Source organism: Nicotiana sylvestris, chromosome 9, assembly GCF_000393655.2.
Source record: "Nicotiana sylvestris chromosome 9, ASM39365v2, whole genome shotgun sequence".
Lineage (NCBI taxonomy): Eukaryota > Viridiplantae > Streptophyta > Magnoliopsida > Solanales > Solanaceae > Nicotiana > Nicotiana sylvestris.
Window position 1 is genome coordinate 7,664,358 of NC_091065.1, and position 23,320 is coordinate 7,687,677.

Genomic DNA, 23,320 nt, shown 5'->3' on the forward strand with positions numbered 1-23,320 from the left:
CATGTGGGATGTACGTGAAGGAGATAAGCTTAACTTGGTATATTTAATATCTCTTGATCAAAAAGGTTGCATAGTTGATAAGGAGAAGGACTCCTTACTCAAAGAGAACATTATCCAAGATAAGGAAGGAGTTAGAAGTTGAGATTAACTAAAACTCTTCCACCAAGGAAGGGTAGCATTAGAACTCTAGTTATTCTCTTCATCTACTAACTCTATAATTGCAGGATGTTATCACTTTACAGGTCTTGCACAAACGCAGAAGTTAAACGTGAATTGAGAGCAAAATAGCAAGGCAATTTTGCAAGCAGTTCGTGTGTGATTCAAGTGTGCAAATCTGAAGCTACATGAACCAGATAGAAGAACCAGTTCCAAGTGTTTGTCTTTTATTCTAGTTCAATTGTAGTAGGTATTTTCATATTGTACCTTTCAGCTTTATCTAGAGGCAATTGTAATAGGTACTCAGACTTTTCAAGTTAGAGTTAACTTGAAGCTGTCGCAGCAGTTAGAGGATGTTTGCCACAACGTGATTAGAGTTAGTACTAGGTTTACAAAAGTGTTTTTGTAAATGCGATTTTGGCTCAGTGATTTAGTGAAGAGTTTGGAAAAATCCTACTGGTAAGTAGGTCGTGATTTTCACCTTTTGAGCCAGGTGTTTTCCTGGTAAAATACTTGTGTTCTTTACTTTCCGCATTTATTATTTCTGCAATAGTAGGTTAAGGAACACTTAGAAGAACCAGGTCCGTCCATAATTAGTTTAAGCGAAAAATTGGTCACCACACAAATCACCCCCCATCTTATGTGGTATTGAAGGGTAAAACATCAATTGGTATCAAAGCGGGTTATCCTTGAAGAGGCTAACACCTTAGGAACATATCAAGATGAGCGCACCGCCTGGAAACTGGGAAGGGCAATCCACTGATATGCCTCCACTCTTTAATGGTCAATACTACTCTTGGTGGAAAAACAGGACGAAAGATCACATCATCGGAGAAGACTATGAGCTATAGGACAGTCACTGATGGTCCCCTGGCTACCATGAAGAAGAATGCTGAAGGAGTAGATGTGCCAAAAACAAGAGCTGACTGCAATGTTGTGGACTTGAGGAAATGGAAAAAGAATGCTATGGCAAAGAAATGGCTTGTGTGTGGACTTGGTCCATACGAGTATAGTAGAATTCAAAGATGTACCACAGCTAAGGAAATCTGGGACACTTTGCAAGTGGCTCATGAAGGAACACCTCAAGTGAAGAGGTCCAGAGGAACACTGCTGTATTCTCAATATGAGAATTTCACCATGAAGGAAGGGGAAACCATCCAGGAGATGTGTATAAGGTTTACCACACTGACAAATGAATTTAAGTCACTTGGAAGGGTTATTCTTGAAGAAGACAAAGTTGAGAAGATTTTTACAAGGGTTCTGCCAATCTCTTGGAAAAGCAAAATCACGCTATTCAGTAATCAAAGAACATTGCCACTCTTAAGTTGGATGAGCTAATTGGAAATCTCACTGCCTATGAACTTAGAAGGCAAACCTTGAAGATGGATGCAACCAAGAAGGAAAGGAGCCTGGCACTCAGAATCACTGAAGGTACTGATCTAGAGGAGGATGAAATGACCATGATCACAAAGGACTTCAAGAAGTACCTAATGAGAAGAAAGGGTCCTTCAAGAAGTGGAAGCTACAACAAACCAAGGGTTCCTGAAAAACAAACCAATGAGGGATGTTACAAGTGTGGGAAGACTGATTACCACATCAAAAACTGCCCTCAATGGGAAATTGAATGGAAGAAGGAAAGAGCTGAACGAAGGAACATGAAGAAGGAACAGGTTCAACGCAAGAAGAATAAAGGATCAACAAAAGCTATGGTTGTTGCCTCGGGAGAAAGCTCAGATGATGACTTAGAGGGTGAATATGGAGATGAACAAACACTTATGGCAATTAGAGAAGATGAGGAATCTGAGGTAAGTATAATTCATCTCAAAGACAATATTAAATTTTTGTCTAAAAAAGGCTATCTGAGTCTCCTGGATTTCATTGATGAATCTGAGGATCTAAACAATGAAAAGGAACAACTGTCTAAGGAGTGTGTGATTTTGAAAGCTAAGTGCAAAAATCTGGAATTTAGGGCTAGTGAAAATGAAAGTAAAATGATGAGTTAAAGAACCAAGTTCATGAACTTGACACCACTATCCTAGAGCTTAGATATGAAAATCTGAAATTGAAATTAGGAACTAGTAAAAAGAAAGTTGATCACACACAACTCACTTTAGAAGAAAATGTAGGAAAAATGAAAGATGAGTTGTACAAAAGAGATGAGCAGCTAAGAGTCCTAAAGGAGGATCTGATCAAGGTCAAGCATTAGCTAGACAGAACCTGTAAATGGAACAGGTCCTCCGATGCACTTTCATGGCTACACGAACACCATAATAGCAACAAGAGAGGACTTGGCTACGGGACCCCTGCACCTAAGTGGGATCCTAAAAGCAAGTACCTCACACTTCCTGAGAATAAAATTTGCACACACTATGGTAAAACTGGTCACTATAAAAGTGAAAGTATCGCAAAAGAAAAGGCTAGTCAAAAGAATAAAGAACTTGTTCAAGGGAAATATAGGCTGCCACGTTGGGCTAAAAAGAATCCAATTCACCCTTTTGCCTATAGAAAGGAACCCAAACAAGTTTGGGTTCTCAATAATAACCCCTGATTTCCTTTTGCGGGTCCAAGTGAAGGGGAGCAACCAAATATTTGTACATGGATAGTGGCTTCTCAAAGCATATGACAGGAAGCAAGAACCAGCTCCTTTCACTTGAGGATCTCAAAGGAGGTAATGTATCCTTTGGAAATGGGAAGAAAGGTGAGATCATTGGGGTTGAAAAGGTAGGTAAGACTGATTCTCACTCTATTGAGAATGTCTACTTGATAGATGGCCTACAGTATAATCTAATCAGTGTATCACAATTATGTGATAGAGGTAACTTGGTAGCATTTACCTCTACCGAATATTTTGTGATTAATCTTATCACTGACAAGATTATTTTTGTCACGACCAAAACCGATGGGCCGCGACGGTCACCCAGTACTTTACTCAACCGAGTACCAACATAACGTATCTTTTCAGGTCATACTATTATAGATAACTGAGCCATAATGCTGTAGTGAGATAAGTAGAATACAATATGTGATACCAACTTATACATAAGACATATGGGCCTATAAGACCAAAATAACCACTCGTGTACTTAACATAGGCCGACAAGGCCATACAATCTTTTACGTACATGCCATCTGTCTACAAGCCTCTAAGAATGCATAATTTTCATAAAGGTCGGGACAGAGTCCTGCCATACCAAACAAATATACCTTTAAATCATACTAACCAAACAAGTGATTCCGAAGTAAATAGAGCGCACCAACATCTTTCGCTGAGCTAATAGCCTACTTGGAGGGCTCTCGGCCTGTCTACCGGGACTTGCGGTCATGAAACACAGCACCCCCAGGAAAAAGGAACGTCAGTACGAATAATTTACCGAGTATGTAAGGAACATAAATAAGTACATAACAGACATGGAAGAAATATAGAGTAAATGACTCAACCTGTAAGTCTGGATAGCTCTGTAAATCATAAAATACTTATAGTGTCATGCATATGGGTATGAATGTCATGTCATGCACAAGTACATGTGTTCATAACATCATTAAGACTCTGAGGGCATCCCATCATACCATCTAGGCCACTGTGGACAAATCATCAACGTATACCAGCTGATCAGGTGGTGGTACGTATATAACGCCGTAACCTTTTCCTATATCCCATATACATATAATATACATATATGCGCGTATATATCGCCATCTGGTCATGGATCAATATACATGTATAAATGCATGAAATGCATAAGAAATACGTTAATAAAATTTTCTCGAATTGCCATAAAAATCAATATTCCTTTCGGGTAAACTTTATCAAATACGTATTTTTCTGAGACCCATGAACAGAAGATATAATAATAATTCACATGGGGAATCAAGAAGATAGACACCTCTAGGATTTCTATGAATAGATTCATTTATGAAAATTATGTATTTGCTCGTTTCGTTTATTTCGTATGGATCATGCCAAAAAGAAAGGAGGGATAACCTTAACATACCTGAGCCGATTCTCTTGACAATCCCTCTAACACACATCTTTTGCGATGGAACATGTACGGAGGATCGAAGTAGGGAAAAATCCGTATAAATTCGCATGAATTCCTTGTTGAATTGCTACTTGATAGATGTAGAACATCACATTTTGGTGAATTTGATCAAACTTTGTATGGCTTCCTTGCTGGACAGTAACGTTTTCATGCATCTCTTAATGAATTGTTGAAGAAAGTCACTTTTCCATCTAATCTTTGTAATGGTATAGAAAAATGTTGTTTTATTGAATTTTACAAGGTCTTATACTTCTCCAATAAAGATACCAATCAATATTTACGTGTAAACAAGATAAAGCTTTGCCTAGTGACTCATTTTGCATAATTTTTCCACCTTGGTTAACCTTATGCCATGTGGCAATCTCAACAAGACCCTTATCCACTTAATACCATAATTATCTCCACCATTAATTAATTATCCATATAATTAAGGACTATCTCAAATTACTTAAAATACTACCCACTTTTAATATACCTTATACACCTTACTATCATGGCCACGTGGTACCTTGTATGGTACTAGTCCATAATTACTGGGTATTTTAGCTCGGGCCATATTTTATCCCAAAATGTCAAACTTGGACGAAAATTTATTTTCTTTGACTTGCTTCCCCTCCCATCTTCACGAATTTGCTCATCATTTGTTTGAAATAGAATAATCCTTATAATCTCCAAGCAATCTTTTCCTTGGACTGATGACAATTACCTTATGACAAATTCAACGTACAATACTACATGGTGTAACATCGTTGTAATTTAATACTACGAAGCATAACATCATCGAAATATAATACTGCATGACATAATATCGATGTAATATTGTGGGGCGTAACATCTGCAGGGAAAAAGAGTAAACAATATATACATTGTAGATTTGTCCACACTTTCAGAAAATGAACTCACTTGCTTAAGTGTGTTGGACAATCATCCCCTCTTTGGCATAAGAGACTTGGACATGCAAGTCTAAGTCAACTCAACAAATTAGTCTCCAAGGACCTGGGATAGGGCTGCCTAACATCAAGTTCAAGGAAGACAAAGTTTGCGAGGCTTGTGCAAGGGGGAAGCAGGTAAGATCCTCTTTTAAATGTAAGAAAATGGTAAGCACCACCATAACGATGGAACTGGTCCATATGGATCTCTGTGGTCCAATTGAGAACATTAAGCAGATGTGGTAAAAGATATGTGATGGTGCTTGTTGATGATTACTCTAAGTTTACTTGGACATTATTTTTAACATCTAAAGATGAAACATTTGACATGTTTACTTCTTTTGTTAGAAAAACTCAGAAACAACTAGGTAATCAACTTGCATCAATTAGTTTTAATCATGGAACTGAATTTGAAAATGCTAAGTTTGTTGAATTTTATGATGAGCATGACATAGGTCATAATTTTTCTGCTCCTAGGACTCCACAACAAAATGGAGTAGTTGAAAGAAAGTATAGGACATTAGAGGAAATGGCTAGGACTATGCTACTTGCTAGTAAATTGCCTCATAGCTTCTCGGCAGAAGCTATGAGCACTGCATACTGCATCATAAATAGTTGCATGACTAGACATCTTGTTAAGAAGATGCCCTATGAGTCACTTAAATGGAGCTAAATATATCCCATCTTAGGGCATTTAGATGCAAGTACTTTGTTCGCAATGATGGAAAAGATTCCCTAAGAAAGTTTGATCCCAGAAGTGATGAGGAAGTATTCTTGGGATATTCTTCACATAGTAAAGCACCTGACATCACTGGGCACTTTGAGCTGAAACAATACATGGTGCAGCTGATCCAATCCACAGGGCTGTTTGTGGGTTTACCTCATGAAGACCCGCAGAGGCACATTCAGAATTTCTTGGAAATTACCGATACCTACAACTATCCGAACGTTTCCAAGGACTATGTCAGGCTGACACTTTTCCCCTTTTCACTGATTGGGGAAGCTAAGGAGTGGTTGAATAAAGAGCCAGCAAATTCAATCCGTACTTGGGATGATCTCGCAAGGAAATTCTTAATCAAGTTTTTCCCCACTAAGAAAACAAAGGTATTGAAGAGTCAAATTCTTGGGTTTGAACAATAACTGGCGAGACACTGCGTCAAGCATGGGAAAGGTACAAGAAGATGCTCAGAGACTGTCCTCATCATTGCCAGACGGACGAGGTATTGGGTCACACTTTTGTAGATGGGTTTGATGATGCTTCAAAGATGAATCTTGATTTAGCTTGTGGGGGTAGTTGCATGGCCAGACCGTACAGTGAAATCCAAATCTTGCTGAATAACTTCACTGCCAATGATAATAACTGGCAAGGTGAGGGTGATTCACGAAAAGCAGTTAAGCAAAAATCAGCTAGGTTACTTGAGTTAGACGAAGTGTCAGCCCTGAGAGCCGATATTGCAAAGCTGGCTAATCAGATGACTAGGATGACAATGCAGCAACCACAGACAATGCAACACATACAACAAATGACTATTTGCTGCGAACTTTGTGGTGACAGTCATATGAGTGATATGTGCCCCACGAATCTAGAATCCGTCTATTATGTGGGGAAACAGAACAGAGGTCCACCGAATCAGCATGCACAATACGGGAATTCTTACAATCCAAATTGGAGGAATCAACCCAACTTCTCATGGGGTGGAAATCAGCAGAATCAGAATCAGCATAGACCCCAAGGGAATTTCAATCAGCCTCAGAGACCACCCCAACAAATGGAAGAAAGTACCAATAATCTGCTAAAGAAGTTGTTAATTGACAATCAACAACTTAGGATCGACGTCAGAAATCTTGAAAGGCAAATGGGCCAGTTAGCAACAAATCAAAACACTAGACCTGCAGGCGCCCTCCCTAGTGATACAGAAAAGAACCCTCAAGTGAATGCAGTTACACTTAGAAACGGGAGGGAGCTAGAGGAAGTGCCAAAGAAAAAGAAAGACAAGCCCATACCTGAGGGAGAGTTGATCCCTAAAGTGACTCAAGAGCCAAAGAATGCTGCTGAAATTTCAAAGCCAGTGGAGGCCCCAAGACCACCACCTCCTTTTCCCCAGAGATTGCAGAAAAAAAATGATGATCACATGTTCATAAAATTCCTCTTTATGTTAAGCCAGGTTCAATTGAATATCCCACTTGTTGATGTGCTTCTTGAAATTCCAAAGTATGCTAAATACATTAAAGATATAGTGGATCACAAGAGAATATTAACTAAATTTGAGACAGTGGCACTTACTGAGGAGTGCACTTCAAGGTTCCAAAATAAGCTCCCTCAAAAGCTTAAGGATCCTGGCAGCTTCACGATTCCTGTGCGCATTGGCAATACTGATGTGGGTCATGCTATTTGCCATTTGGGGGCGAGCATAAATCTAATGCCCTTGTCCTTGTTCAAGAAACTGGGCCTGGGAGCTCCAAGGCCCACTACTGTGTTGTTACAGCTGGCTGACAGATCGATAGCACACCCTGAAGGGGTGATTGAAGATGTGTTGCTGCAGATTGGGAAATTCATCTTCCTTGCTGATTTCATTATCCTTGATTAGGAGGCTGACGAACTGGTTCCAATCATATTGGGGCGGCCTCTCTTAGCTACTGGTGATGCAATTATCAAAGTGAGAGAGGGAAAGATGATTTTGAGGGTAGATGGCGAGGAAGCAGTTTTTAATATCAACAGAGCAATCCAACTTCCCCTCCACTATGAGGAGCTCTCAATGATATCTGTTGTTGAGCAGATTCATTATTCGAGTATACATCTAGACGATTCTCAAGAGAAAGCATTTATATTGCTTGATAGCTTGGGGGTTGATGAGGAGGTTGAGGAGATGATGCACATCCTTGATACATCTTGTGCGTACCTGCAAGGGACACACCCCTTCGAGCCTTTGAATAGACCAGAGGGGCCTCCTCCAAAGCCGTCAATTGAGGAAGCCCCAAAATTGGAACTTAAACCTCTTCCACCGCACCTGCAATATACTTATTTGGGTGACTCTGACACTTTACCTGTTATTGTCTCGTCTGACTTGTCTAAATTGCAGGAAGAAAAGCTGTTGAGAGTGCTACGTGAGCACAAGCGAGCACTTGGGTGGACTATGTCTGACATTAAGGGCATTAGTTCAGCCTTCTGCATGCACAAAATCCTCATGGAGGACGGACACAAGCCCAGTGTAGAGCAACAATGCCGACTCAATCCAATCATGAAAGAGGTGGTAAGAAAAGAAGTGATTAAGTGGCTCGATGCAGGTATTGTATTTCCTATCTCAGACAGCAAATGGGTAAGCCCCGTCCAATGTGTACCCAAGAAAGGGGGGATTCCTTCATTGTATGTTTTATGTAGTTGTACAAATTGTCGGGTTGTTTTGTTTGTTTCATGTTGACTTGATAGTTTCTGTTAAGTAGGAGTAGTTTTTTTTTTTGTTAATTTAGATAAATGGCTAGGCCCGATGACGGATCCCTTTCGACAGGGTTCTTGAGGGACTGAGCAGGCTTTTCCTGATGACAGATCTTTTAGACGATTTTCTTAAGGGAAGTGAGTCTAGAGAAAACAACAAAAAGATTTTTTTATTTTTTTCTTAGGTAGTGTAGCAATTCCCCCTTGGTTTTTTTTAAGTCGTGGTTCTTTTCCAAGGATTTAGCTTGAACCGTGCATAGGTAGTTTTTATTTTTGTTTTCTTTTTGATTTGTAGATTAGGGTAATGGGCTACGATCTATAAAATTGAAAGATAACCCATAGCGTTGACACACCTGAACACAATAGACCATAGAGTGTAACGCTTAGTCCTAATTGTTGAATCTCACTGAAAGTGCCTTAATTTGTATGTTTATTACTAAATTGAATACTCGTAATGGAGTGTCTTGATGAGCTGATCTGGAATGAGTCTTATGCCATGTGTGGTGAGTTTTGTGTAGTCCATGTATTATACTTGTGTCTAGAACTTGACCAGTATGTGAGTTGAAGCGAAATTTTAGGTGATGCTCGGTTTGAAAATGATATTAGGCTTTCTTTGACCTTTTTGAGCTTAATTGCTTATCACAAACAAAATTTGTCCCTAGTTAACCCTTTTGAGCCTTAAGACTTTTGTTTGGCACCCGCATTACAAGCCTATACCCTTTTGTTCTTAATTGACATTGTTTTGATCCTTTTACCTTTTAAAACACTTCAATTGTGAGAGGAGCGCTAAAAGAAGTAAGAAGGAAATAAGTGTGGGGTGGCTTTTGAGTGGAACCAATAAAAGGATGAAAGGTGCACTTATGTTGTAAATGAATACACCACTAGCAGAAATTGAGTGACAAGAAGAATAAACTAAAAAAAAAGAAGAGATGATTACATTGTGTCTTGTTCCAGCTAGTGGGAATGAATTAATAGAGTGTTTAAAGAAGGAGAGAGTATTTGTGGGATGATATTGTGTGTGAATGAGAAGTGGGTTGAAGAATTTGCGCTAAAAATGGCTCATGTGATGTGTTAAAGTGCTTAGGGGTTGAGTCACTATTCTTAAATACATCATACCCGTCCCCTAGCCCACATCACAACCATGAAAAAGTCCTAATTGATTTTGGATCGAGCTAGCCTACATAAGTAGAGATTTACATTAAGGGCAAGCTTAGTACCAATTACATGCATGTGACCTCTTTTGTGAGAGTGAGTGATTTCCTTGATATATGTGAGTATATGAATTGAATGTGGTGGATTGAACTCAGTTTTTGTTGATGTAATTGTGAGGGCATATGATTCGTGACGGAAAAGCAAGTCTTGACTTCTATGTAGAGTACTTTGAGGAAGTGTGAATATTGCATGGCACTTGAGAGTCGACTTTGAGGCTAGGATTGTTCACTTCTAGGCGTAATACATGTACATTGTTCAAGGTATAATGCGTTAAGGGAAATGGTTGAGTGAAGTATTCTCTAGAGAGTATAGTTGATTGCTCGAGGACTAGCAATGAATTAAGTGTTGGGTGTTGATAATAGGCGAAATCTAGGTGATTTAGCTATTGTTTATGCTTCCGCTTGATTATATTCCAATGACATATTATGGTTAATTGATGAAAAATAGGCTTTAATTGTGATATGTATACATTGCAGGACGAGGAGCTTGTATGATTCTTTCAAGAGGATATTGGAATGATTTATGAGCAAGAACAACCCCACGGAGTTGAGTGCGCGCAAGGACGAGATGAAAAAATGGACGAAATCAAGCTCTAGGTGCGCGAAGAAACGCGCGAAGGCACGCAGGAATTCGCGCGTAAGAAAGGCCGAGGCAGAATCATGCGCGAAGAAACGCACGAAATTATGTGCGAGCTCGCGCGTGTCCGGTTCGGAAAAAAGTTATTTAGGGGTAAAATTGGAAATCTGGAAATAAACCCACTTAACATTTATAAAGTCAAGCTCGCCCAAGGTTAAATCATCAAGGGTTTTCATAGTTTAGTGCAAGAAATAGAGAGGCAAGAGGCAAGGAGGAGTTTTGACCATCAAGTTCTTCTTTTGTTCTCTTGTTTTTGCTATTTTGTGATGAAATTGAACTTATTTGGGATGAACACTAGTATGAGTGGCTAAGACCCATTATTCTGGGGTCATGGGTAAAACATGAATGTTGTTGTTTGGAGTTTAATTTGACAAAGTAGGTTTATCATATTGGGTTGTTTATTTAATTCTGCATTCAATTATTTTGCTGAGTAGCTAACAGTGAAATACTATCTACGAATCTTTAGTTGAACTCGAAAGTGAGAACTTTAGATTGCATATAGAATTAAATAGAGCAAGTTCTTGAACCCGGGTCTCGGGGAACAGATTCGTAATTGGGATAGATATGTACCCAATTGCCTTGCTTGGTTGAAATACAGGAATTGTAAATGCGTTCTTGTTAATCTTAATTCCATAGACATATAGGCATCGAGTTGACTTGAATAGGCGAGTAGGAACTCAACAGATTCTTATGAGTAATATCAACTCTGTCAATCAATAACCCAGATAAATTGATTAGTCATTCTAAGCCAAGAACACAACACGATTGTTAACTATGCCCGTGACCCTGGAATATCCCCTTCTACTGTTTGTTACTCGAAATTGCTATTCGTTTGGTTACTTGCTTTAGTTATATTAATTCTTTATAGTTTAAGTAGTAAAACAATTACATCTCTCTTTTGTGAACAATCTCTTGGGTAGATACAAAAAGTGGGTTTGAATCAGTCAACAGTTAATCATAAATCTTCATGGGAATGATACTCTACTCACTACTCTATTACTTGACGATCACGTGCACTTGCATGAGTGTTTTTGGTCGCAACACTATCTGCGTTGTTTTCTTACAAAACAAACAACGTAAGTGTGATTGCTGCCGCCATTTGTGTTCATTGAAACACTGGGGGTATGAAGTACTGCTACACCAGTGAGTAATCCAATCTATCCTGAGAGGAAATAACCCATAACCTCGGATACTAGGAGGGGATTAAGTTCCTTAAGGAAACACTGTGAATTTAGTAAGCTCGGATTATTTTCTACTTCTTCTACATTTCTGTTTATATGTTGTTTTTCTTCTCTATAATTATTTTACAAATACAATATACTAATACAAATTAGTGATATTAATCCCCCTACTGAATTAGGCAAACACAATCTATCCCAAGCAACTAGAGCTCTTTTCGTGAGCACACTACCCCTGACCATTAGTAGCTCTTACAATAACCTCCAATCAATTTCATGTCCTTTGATGGTACATTTTTAAAGGCTGAAAATACCATGATTGTCATATTTGAGTATGACCACAATCTTTGGTGGATGTAACAAATACATATATTAATGCTTTAAGTTCAAATTCTACATATAATTGATACTTTCAAAAATATATACTTACAACAAATTCGTAATTATTTATCATTAATGTTTTACACTTCAATACCACACAAGAGGGGGGTGATTTGTGTGGTGACCAATTTTTCACTTAGACTGATTATGGAAAGACCTGGTTCTTCTAAGTGTTCCTTAACCTACTATTACAGAAAGAGTAAATGCGAAAAGTAAAGAACACAAGTATTTTATGTGGAAAACACCTGGCTCAAAAGATGAAAACCATGACCTACTTCCCAGTAGGATTTTCCCAAACTTTTTACTAAATCACCGAGCCAAAAATTGCATTTACAAAAATACTTTTGTAAACCTAGGACTAATTCTAATCTCGTTGTGGCAAACAGCCTCTAACTGTTGCGACAACTTCAAGTTAACTCTAACTTGAAAACTCTGAGTACCTATTACAATTGCCTCTAGATAAAGCTGAAAGGTACAATATGAAAACACCTACTACAATTGAACTAGAATAAAAGACAGACACTTGGAACTGGTTCTTCTATCTGGTTCATGTAGCTTCAGGTTTGCACACTTGAATCACACATGAGTTGCTTGCAAAATTGCCTATATTTTGCTCTCAATTCACGTTTAACTTCTGCAATTGTGCAACACATGTAAAGTGAGAACATCCTGCTATTTATAGAGTTAGTAGATGGAGAGAATAACTAGAGTTCTAATGCTACTCTTCCTTGGTGCAAAGAGTTCTAGTTGATCTCAACTTCTAACTCCTTCCTTATCTTGGATAATGTTCTCTTTGAGTAAGGAGTTTTCCTTATCAACTATGCAACATTTTCGATCAAGGGATATTAAATATACCAAGTTAAGTTTATCTCCTTCACGTACATCCCACATGCTCGAATCTGCCCGTTTTTATGAACCTGAGGAATAGACCTGGTTCATGTGTGAGCTTCCTTTGTCAATATTCAAAACAAACCTTTACTTCGGCCAACAAATTCCCCCTTTTTGATGATGACAAACTCTGTGCTTTTTCATAAGCTTAGGCCCTGTTTCAACTCACTCAACATCAATACAATATTAGAAACATTTTTTCTTTTTATCACTTATCATCAAGGACCAGATATATTAGGTTATAAACATCACTATTAAAAGTGGAAAGCGTGTAAAGCACAACCTTGTTCCCCCTTTTGGCATCATCGAAAAGTTGCATAAAAATGTAAGATAATCAGATTTTAAAGCTTACTCATGGCCACTGGGGCAACTTTAAATGCAATCACGGATTAATCATCATTGATCAAGCTAAGAATTTTAACCATCAAAGAAATATAAACAAACAGTTAGAGCAAAAGATAGTGAATTTCATTGATAATAGATTTGATTCTACCACAAAGCATAAGAAGAAATAAAAATACTGGAAATATGAGCAAAAGAAACAAAAAGTCTCGAACTGGGTCATTGGTTGATCTACACTAGGCTAGAAAGCTTAAGGCTAGGAAGAACTAGGTGCTTGGTGTTTGACTTGGAGGAGTTTCAATATATCTTGAATAATTCCATCATTCTTTTCTTTTTCTCTTGCCAGCTCAGTTCTGAGAGCATCTCTCTCAGTCTCCACCTCTGCCAACCTCTTCTCTAGCCTCTCAATCTCAGCATCCTTAGCCCCACTTTCTTGCACTAAGGCTCGCACCTTCCTATTCACTGGTACCCTCTTGGATGAACTAGGTTCCTTAGGAGTGGCGTGGACTTCATAGTCACAAACAAACAGAGTATTTGCCCCAAAATGTCCGGGTGACGCCACCATCCCATTTCTTCATATGTACCTTGAAATGTGCAAGCACAGTTTTGAGAATAAGCTGGATTATCCAAACACTACATCAGGACCAAGTCTAAGAATTTTGAAATATGCCTCCTTTTCTGCCTTAGCAGAACGCATTTGATGACAAATTCAAACAACACTTTGTGGGTAGCTTCATCTTACTCTTATATATGGGCTTGGGCTCAAGTTCCTCCTCATTGTCACTGAATTTTCTTCATCCTGCTTTTTCTGGCTCTACCTCTTGTGGGAGGAATTTTAATAGTAATAGAAGAGATAGAGGGGGCAGCCTTCCTTTTCTTATTTGGGTTATAACTATCAGTTACTCTTTTTAGTTGGTCTGCGAGGGTTTCCTGTTCAGATGGAACAGGTTCATCTAAATTTTTCCCAAGTTGAACCAGCCCTTCAACAGCTTCGCCAGACCCACTTCCCCCTGTTTTGTTTACACTCTCCTCTATTCCAGCATATTCCTCTCCCCCAAACAACCATTGCACCTGTTTCTTTGGTTAGACTAACAGGAGTGGGTAAAGATTCAACCACTCTTTTACCCTTTCCCCTCATAGAACTCCTAGCACCCTTGCTCTCTTTTTCTTTTCCCTTTTTATTTTTACCACCAACTTCTCCAGATTCTGTAGTTTCAACACCTGCTATAGACCCTACCATTACAAATCTATTCTCCAAATCTGTAGCAACTTCAGAAATTGTCTCGGGAGTAAATTTAGGACTAGAAGAAACCTGTTCAGTTTCGGAAGAACCACTTTCTTCCCCCTCAGTAGTAGACTTAAATGAATCTTCACATTTCTGGGATTCTTCTTCCCTACCTGCTTTCAATTGCTTGTTTATTTTCTTGATCTGCTCTCCTTCAGCAACAATCTTACAAGCCATCATCTTTACTCTACTTTTCATAGAGAATGGTGTGGTTAAAGGAGTGGTAGAAGGTGTGGAAGTGGTTTCATTTGGTGGTGATGAAGGATTTTCAGAGGAGTTCGACATATCTGGGCTAGGGTATGGAAGAGAAGAGAATTAGATTGTGTTTGGAAGATCAAAGAAGAATGAGAGTTTTTGACGGCTTGAGAGAGATGAAGTAAGGAATATACTAAAGTTGATCAATATACATAGGAATAATTAATGGGGTAATGATAGCTTTTCAGACTCTTAGAAGTCTAATCAAACTGAAATTCAGTTTTGAAGAGACGTTGGAGTGTATCCCTAGAATATATGTACTTCAATTCGGTTGGGACTCTTTTGAACGGAACTGGTTCACTTGTAACGGATAAGTTCAAAGGGAGTTTGGAATTAGGTAGGACTCTGCTCATAATCCAAATATAATTATTTCAAATTATATAGAGTGTAAAAAACATACCTATTTATCTTGATGAACCAGGTTATTCACTAAAAGTTCTCTTGTGTAAATCTAAATTTGCCAAAATAGAGAAAATATCATTAGAGATTAATGAGTCATTTTAGCACATGGCGCAGGAGTATACTATTGAAAGTATAAGACTGAGCAAGATTTAATCTAATTATATACAAAATTTACAGACTTTCTAACCAATAATTTTTTTCTCAAATATATTTTCTTCATTTTTTTTGTTTAACTTTGAACTGGTCCTTTTAGGTGATCTTAATCATCCATAATTCCAACCTGTTCCTCTCAAAGTGATCTCTACTTAAGGCTTTTGTTTCTGAAGACCCATTTTGTGCCAATTACTGATATGTCCTTGGGTCTTGGGACTAGATGCCAAACTCGACTCCTTTCGAATTGGTTGAGTTCATCTTCCATTGCATTTACCCAGTCTGGATCCTGCAAAGATTCAGCAACATTTTTAGGTTCAACAAGAGATAAGAAAGCATCAAAAGCACAAAGATTCTTTAATAAAGATCTGGTTTTGATTCCAGAGGTTGAGTCAGTGATTATATTCTCAATGGGATGAGAACTTTGATACTTGTAAGATTTCACAACCAACTGGTTTCCCCTTGATGTTCTTGTAATGTTTTGTTGCTATGGAACAGGTTTATGGACAGGTTCCATCGAGGTTTGAGATTCAGTTCCCCCTGTCAGGTTGCCCTGAGTAGAAGAACCTGTTCCATCACAAGTTCCTTCTTCTGGTGCAGCTTCAGTCTGTGCTATGATTTCATTTAAATTTCTTACCAGCCCAATTGCTTCATATTCATGTTCTTGTCTCTCAGAAAGAATGTTAGTTTCATCAAAACCACATGTACACTTTCTTCTACACATATGTTCGTGGCTGAGGACGGTTTGGGCCAACTCTGAACTATGTCTATTTTCTTTGGATCAACCTGAATACCCTCGCTGGACACCACGTGTCCCAAGAAAGCCACTGAACTGAGCCAAAACTCATACTTGGAGAATTTTGCATAAAGCTTCTCCTCCCTCAATCTCTGCAACACAACTCTCAAATGCTCCGCATGCTCCGCTTGGCTACGAGAGTACACTAGAATATCATCAATGAATACGAAAACGAAAGAATCAAGATAGGGCCGGAACACACTGTTCATCAAATCCATGAATGTTGCTGGGGCATTGGTTAGCCCGAAGGACATCACAAAGAACTCATAATGACCATATCTGTTCCTGAAGGCAGTCTTAAGAATATCTGAATCCCTGATCTTCAATTGGTGATAACACGAACATAGATCAATCTTGGAGAACACTCTCGCTCCCTGAAGCTGATCAAATAAATCATCAATGCGAGGCAAGGGATACTTGTTCTTAATTGTTACTTTGTTCAATTGCCTATAATCAATGCACATTATCATCGTGCCATCCTTTTTCTTCACAAACAAAACTGGTGCACCCCAAGGTGACATACTAGGCCGAATGAACCCCTTATCTAGGAGTTCCTGAAGTTGTTCTTTCAATTCTTTCAACTCCGCTGGTGCCATACGATATGGCAGAATAGAAATGGGCTGAGTGCCCTGCACCAGGTCAATACCAAAATCAATGTCCCTGCCCGGTGGCATGCCCGACAGGTCTATAGGAAAAACATTGGGAAAATCCCTCACAACTGGAACAGAATCGATGCTAGGAGTCTCAGCTCCAACATCCCTCACAAATGCTAGATATGAAAGACAACCCTTCCTACCATACATTGGGCCTTCAAGAAAGATATCACTTTACTAGAAACATAATCATTCACACCACGCCACTCGATCCGCGATACACCTGGCATAACCAAAGTGACTGTCTTAGCATGACAGTCTAGAATAGCATGACACGAAGATAGCCAATCCATGCCAAAAATGACATCAAAATCCACCATGCTCAATAGCAATAGATCTACTCGGGTCTCCAGACCCCCAATAGTCACCACACATGACCGATACACACGGTCTACAACAACAGTATCGCCCACCGGGGTAGATACATGAACAGGTAAAGCAAGAAACTCACGGGGCATACCCAAATAACGAGCAAAGTATGATGACACATAAGAAAAATTGGAACCGGGATCAAATAATACAGAGGCATCTCTATGGCATACTGAAATAATACATGTAATGACAACATCTGAAGCAATAACACCTGTCCTGCCTGGTATAGCATAAAAACGAGCCTGGCGACCACCTGATCAACCTCCCCCTCGGGGGCGACCCCTGGCTGCCTGACCTCCACCCCTAGTTGGCTGAGCGAGTGGTAAAGTAACTGGAGCAGAAGTCGAGGGCTAACCCCTCTGCTGAGATGAGCTAGCAGCACGATGAGGACACTGCCTCCACACATGTCCAAACTCTCCACATTCAAAACAACTCCCAGGTGCTGGAGAAGGGGACTGAAGGGAACCCCTCACACCCGAGTGACCAGCTGATGTACTCAGCATCGAAGAACCCTAAGATGACGGGGCACGAGATGAACTCTGAGATGGAAGGGCGCTGAGTGAAGGCTGACCCTCCTATAACCCATGATAACCACGACCTGAAGATGCCCCGCGATACTCTGGGCGGGCTGACTGAGTAGGCCTGAAAGAATGACCTTTACCATGCTGGAACTGACCCCTGGAAGGAGCACCACTGTAACTGCCCGATCCTCGAGGCTTCTTGTCCTCCCTCTCCTCTCGATCCTGACGGCGAACCATTTTAATCTCGCGAGCGATATCGACCACCTCCTCGAACGTAGCACCCAACACCCTCTCTCGGGTCATAAGAATATAGAGATGATAGTTAAGGCCATCAACAAATCTCCTAATCCTCTTACGATCTGTCAAAACCATCCAAACGGCATGACGAGCCAACTCAGAAAACCTCGACTCATATTGTGACACAGTCATATCCCCCTATCGCAACCACTCAAATTGTCTACGCAGCTCCTCTCTGCGGGACTGCGGTACATACTTCTCCAAGAAAAGAGTGGAGAACTGCTGCCAAGTAAGGGGCGCCGCACCAACCGGCCTACGCCTCTCATACGCCTCCCACCAAGTGAAGGCAGACCTAGTAAACTGAAAGGTGGTAAATGCCATACCACTAGTCTCAAGAATCCCCGTTGTACAAAGCATCCGCTGACACTTATCAAGAAAACCCTGGGCATCCTCACCCTCAGCACCACTGAATAACGGAAGCTGGAGTCTACCAAACCTCTCAAGATGACGCTGCTCATCATCTGGCATGACTGGCACAAAAAACTCCTAAGCTGGTGCAACCGGCTGGGCTGGAGATACCCCCATTATCTGTAGTCCCTGCACTACCTGCTCAGGTGTGCGAGCAGCGGGGGTCTGATTGCCTCCCCTGGCCTGTGAAGTAGCCGCTGTTGTAGTGGCTGAAACTGCCTGAGCCAGGTCAGTGCAAACTGATAAGATCTGTGCCAAGGCCTCCTGAAGACCTAGAATTACGATGGGCATAGCTGGTGCATGATCTGGTGCTGCTGGAGCATCCATAGCTGGAGTCTGATCCGGAGCTAGGGCAGTTGGTGGATCTACAGGTGCTGCCCTTGCTGCTTTGCCTCTGCCACAACCACGACCGTATCCACGGCCTCTGGTGGTCTCAGTTGGTGGCACTGGTGGTCGTCCCCCTCGTTAGGTAGCTCGCATCCTCACCATCTATGAGAGAATGGAATAACAGAAGTTTAGTACTTAGACCAACAAGTTCGCACGACGAGAGTTTCAAGAATATGAAGTTTTTCCTAAAGGTTCTGCAGCATCTCGAGGATAAATACAGACGTCTCCGTACCGATCCGCGAGACTCTGCTTAACATGCTCATGACTTGTGAGACCTATGTAACCTAGGCACTGATACTAACTTGTCATGACCCAATTCCCAAACCCGATCGTGATGGTGCCTCTCGTGAAGACAAGGCCAGCCAGACCAAAACGGAACACCTCTTTAAGTAGTTAACTATCATAAACAGTAATAAACATAATATAATATCCATAGATTGCGAAATTTAATGATAACAACAGTAGGAACCATCCCGACACAGCCCAAACCGGGGTGTCACAAGTCATGAGCAACTAAGAAAATCCGGATACACCTCTACTGAACACTAAATCCAATACAATAGTTCTAAAAACATAAAAAATGATAAGATAAGGGAGGCACGGGAGCTGCGGACGCCAACAACTACCTCGTAGTCTCCGAATCACTGCCTGGACTAGGAGAATCAGCACTCAGGAGCAGACACTGCGATGCTTGAATCTGCACACATGGTACAGGGAGTAATGTGAGTACTCCGACTCAGTGAGTAATAATTATAAATAGTGGCTGAAAGTATGAAAACATGTAAAGGCACAAAGCAATTCCATGTTAAGCAGTAAAATCACTTAAGGCAGTAAATCAGTGAAGAAATCAAATGAATACCCTTTTTTTAAACAAGTAAAACATGAAATTTTAACACGTAAATATCAAGTAGAAATCCGCCCCTTGGGCACAGTATCAATCTCTCAGAACAATATCAGCTTCTCGGGCTCACTCTTAGTACAGTATCAGCCCCTCGGGCTCACTCTCAGATCATAATGGGTACCTGTGCTCACTGTAGGTGTGCAGACTCCGGAGGGGCCCCTTACGTCCCAAGCGCTATATCAAGCCACCTCGTGGCATCATCACTCGGTACTCAACCTCACATCACTCAGAACTCAGCCTCACACCACTCAAGCCACCTCGTGGAATATAAAGTATCTCAGGCCCTCGGCCTCATATCACTCAGCATATCCTCACATATGGCCTTCGGCCACACTCAGTCCAAAAATCATCACAAGCCCCTCGGGCATTAGTAAAACAGTAGTTCTCAGTCCAAAACATCATTTAGAAATATCATATAAGTTTCAAATCTGAGTAAAAGTGGCGCAGTTTGTTCCTCATTACCTGCCATCTCAATTGGCTGTGATTGCACTACGATGTCCAACTCTCTTTCAATTCTGGTTCTAGCGTCCACCTCCTTCCTCAATCTGTTAAGTGTTCATTCAATTTTGGGATCGAGAGGAAGGAGATTGTTTGCGCTTCTACTTCTTCGCATTCAATAGAAACTCATGTATTAGCACAAACAAAGTGAATTGAGAGTTAAAACTCGAATAAATAAATAATAAAAGCTCAATTCAGTCAAGTAGCTAATTTCTAAGTCCCCGACAACGACACCAAAAACTTGTCGCGACCAAAAACACTCACGCAAGTGCATGTGATCGTCAAGTAATAGAGTAGTGAGTAGAGTATCGTTCCCACGAAGACTTATGATTAACTGTTGACTGATTCAAACCCACTTTCTGTATCTACCCAAGAGATTGTTCACAAAAGAGAGATGTAATTGTTTTACTACTTAAACTATAAAGAATTAATCTAACTAAAGCAAGTAACCAAACGAATAGCAATTTCGAGTAACAAACAGTAGGAGAGGATATTCCAGGGTCACGGGCATAGTTAACAATCATGTTGTGTTCTTGGCTTAGAATGACTAATCAATTTATCTGGGTTATTGATTGATAGGGTTGATATTACTCATAAGAATCTGTCGAGTTCTTACTCGCCTATTCAAGTCAACTCAATGCCTATATGTCTATGGAATTAAGATTAATAAGAACACATTTACAATTCCTGTATTTCAACCAAGCAAGGCAATTGGGTACATGTCTATCCCAATTGCAAATCCGTTCCCCGAGGCCCGGGTTCAAGAACTTGCTCTATTTAATTCTATATGCAATCTAAAGTTCCCACTTTCGAGTTCAACTAAAGATTCGTAGATAGTATTTCACTGTTAGCTACTCAGCAAAATAATTGAATGCAGAATTAAATAAACAACCCACTATGATAAAACCACTTTGTCAAATTAAACTCCAAATAACAACATTCATGTTTTACCCATGACCCCAGAACAATGGGTCTTAGCCACTCATACTAGTGTTCATCCCAAATAAGGTCAATTTCATCACAAAATAGCAAAAACAAGAGAAGAAAAGAAGAACTTGATGGTCAAAACTCCTCCTTGCCTCTTGCCTCTCTATTTCTTGCACTAAACTATGAAAACCCATGATGATTTAACCTTGGGAGAGTTTGACTTTATATAGGTTAAGTGGGTTTCTCTCCAGATTTCCAATTTTACCCCTAAATAACTTTTTTCCGGACCGGACACGCGCGAGCTCGCGCATAACTTCGCGCGTTTCTTCGCATATGATTCTGCCTCGGCCTTTCTTATGCGTGAACTCCTGCGCGCCTTCGCGCGTTTCTTTGCGCACCTGGAGCTTGATTTCGTCCATTTTTTCATCTCGTCCTTGCGCGCACTCAACTCGGAGGGGTTGTTCTTGCTCATAAATCATTCCAATATCCTCTTGAAAGCATCATACAGGCTCCTCGTCCTGCAATGTATACATATCACAATTAAAGCCTATTTTTCATCAATTAACCATAATATGTCATTGGAATATAATCAAGCGGAAACATAAACATAGCTAAATCACCTAGATTTCGCCTATTATCCGATAGAAAGAGGAGAATTCAGAATTTTCGTAAGGGAATTTGAATGAATGACCTTCTATATATAGCCAGCAGGTTGAGTTTAAATGAAGAGGTGCAACTCTTCAAGATGACCGTTCATGTAAAACAGCTATTACATAAATGGCTATTTACGCAATAAAAAGAAAAATAAAATCGGAGGGAAACTTTAAATTACCGTTATAAAAAACAGTCGATTTGGATTAAATATTAGTATTTAACAAATAAACTTGGCTCAAAAAATTAATCAATCAAATCATTTGTCCGAAGCCGAAGTCGAGCGAGCGACGACGGCAACGCGATGCTTGCCTTCTTCTCAACTCTTTAAGAGTTAGAAGAAGTGTAATCATATATATACTCAAGAAATGAGTTTTCCTCCTCCAATATTGGATAATGTTCCTTTGTAAAGGAGGAAAAATCAAAATTTTATTTTTTCCTCCATTTCCCATTCACCCTATTTTAAGCTCTAAAAAGCTTAAAACCCAACAATTTGCTCTTATGGAATAAAGCAGCTACTACACATACATATCGGGACTTAGCTCATAAATAAGACAAGATGTGGATCAACGGTGCATAAATATTACATAGAAGGGCAAAGAATAGATAATATGACCATCCACTGATCTCAAGTTAGGTGGTTAAGAAGATTATTAGCTTAAAAGAAATGGTTAATCAGATGCTACACCCTCTGAATGAGAGAAAAAAATTAACAAGGTAAATTCTACTAGGGGTATGCAAAGGAAACCGATAAACCGTACCAACTCGATAATCTAAGTCAAATCAAGAAAAAAAAACTCGACTATGGTTTGGTTTGATTTGGTTTGGTGTTGGAAAAAAAACCTGACCATATTTGGTCTGGTTTAGTTTTAACAAAAAAAAGTCAAACCGAAATCAAACCAACGTGACATTATATGTATAGACATTTTAAATATATTTAATAATAAAAATATTTATTGTAGTGTAATTTATAAATATTTCTTAAGCTTTTTTATAATTTTATCTTTTCAGTATTATTTCAAATTTGGACTTATAATTTTTGGATGATCCAATAAGCTTTATAGTTCATAAATGTCGGTAACTCAAATAAATCTTAAATCAATATCAAATTAATATTAATGCTAATAAAAGATATTTAATGTTATTGTACTATGAATGAAAATAATGTTGGATATTTATTTTTTAGTTTTTTCGTGGTTGAGATAAAATGCATACCTTATTTTTCTTTTTGTGTTTAGTCATGTAAATAATGGTACTTATTAGTTGTACTTATTTTAGCAACTTATTAGTAATTTTAAATTATGTTTGTTTTTATTAGTGCTTATTAATAATACTTATTTTATACGATTTTATTATCTTTATTGTTGAATATTTTAGTACAATGCTATGACTCATCTCATATTTATATTATTTTATTAAAAAAACCTTATATAATTATATTTTACTAGGATTAAAGAAATATTTGGAGCATAAATTCTATATTTTGTGCTATGAAGACTTTATGAAAAAATCCCAAAAACCCCGAAAACCCGAGGGTGAAAAACTCGACTTTTATTGGTTTGGTTTGGTCTTTAAATTTAATAACCCAATACAATTGATTTGATTTGGTAATTAAAAAATCC

The 23,320-nt window shown here is 39.3% G+C and overlaps 2 protein-coding genes across 2 annotated transcripts; both read left to right on the forward strand.

Moving 5' to 3' along the window:
• Positions 1-936: 936 nt before the first annotated feature.
• On the forward strand, positions 937-1,494 carry LOC138877209 (uncharacterized). The gene has a single exon (XM_070156802.1). It carries the CDS (start codon positions 937-939, stop codon positions 1,492-1,494), a length of 558 nt encoding a protein of 185 aa, XP_070012903.1.
• A 4,294-nt stretch (positions 1,495-5,788) lies between these two features.
• Positions 5,789-7,713, forward strand: LOC138877210 (uncharacterized). The gene is made up of 2 exons (XM_070156803.1): positions 5,789-6,229; positions 6,337-7,713. The coding sequence occupies exons 1-2, from the start codon at positions 5,789-5,791 to the stop codon at positions 7,711-7,713; spliced, it is 1,818 nt and encodes a 605-aa protein (XP_070012904.1).
• The last annotated feature ends 15,607 nt before the right edge of the window (positions 7,714-23,320 follow it).

Coding starts and splice junctions, on each gene's coding strand:
- LOC138877209 (XM_070156802.1), top strand. CDS start 937: ATGGTCAATACTACTCTTGGTGGAAAAACAGGACGAAAGATCACATCA.
- LOC138877210 (XM_070156803.1), top strand. CDS start 5,789: ATGGAGCTAAATATATCCCATCTTAGGGCATTTAGATGCAAGTACTTT. Junction 6,230..6,336: donor TCCCCACTAAGAAAACAAAG/GTATTGAAGAGT, acceptor CATCATTGCCAG/ACGGACGAGGTATTGGGTCA.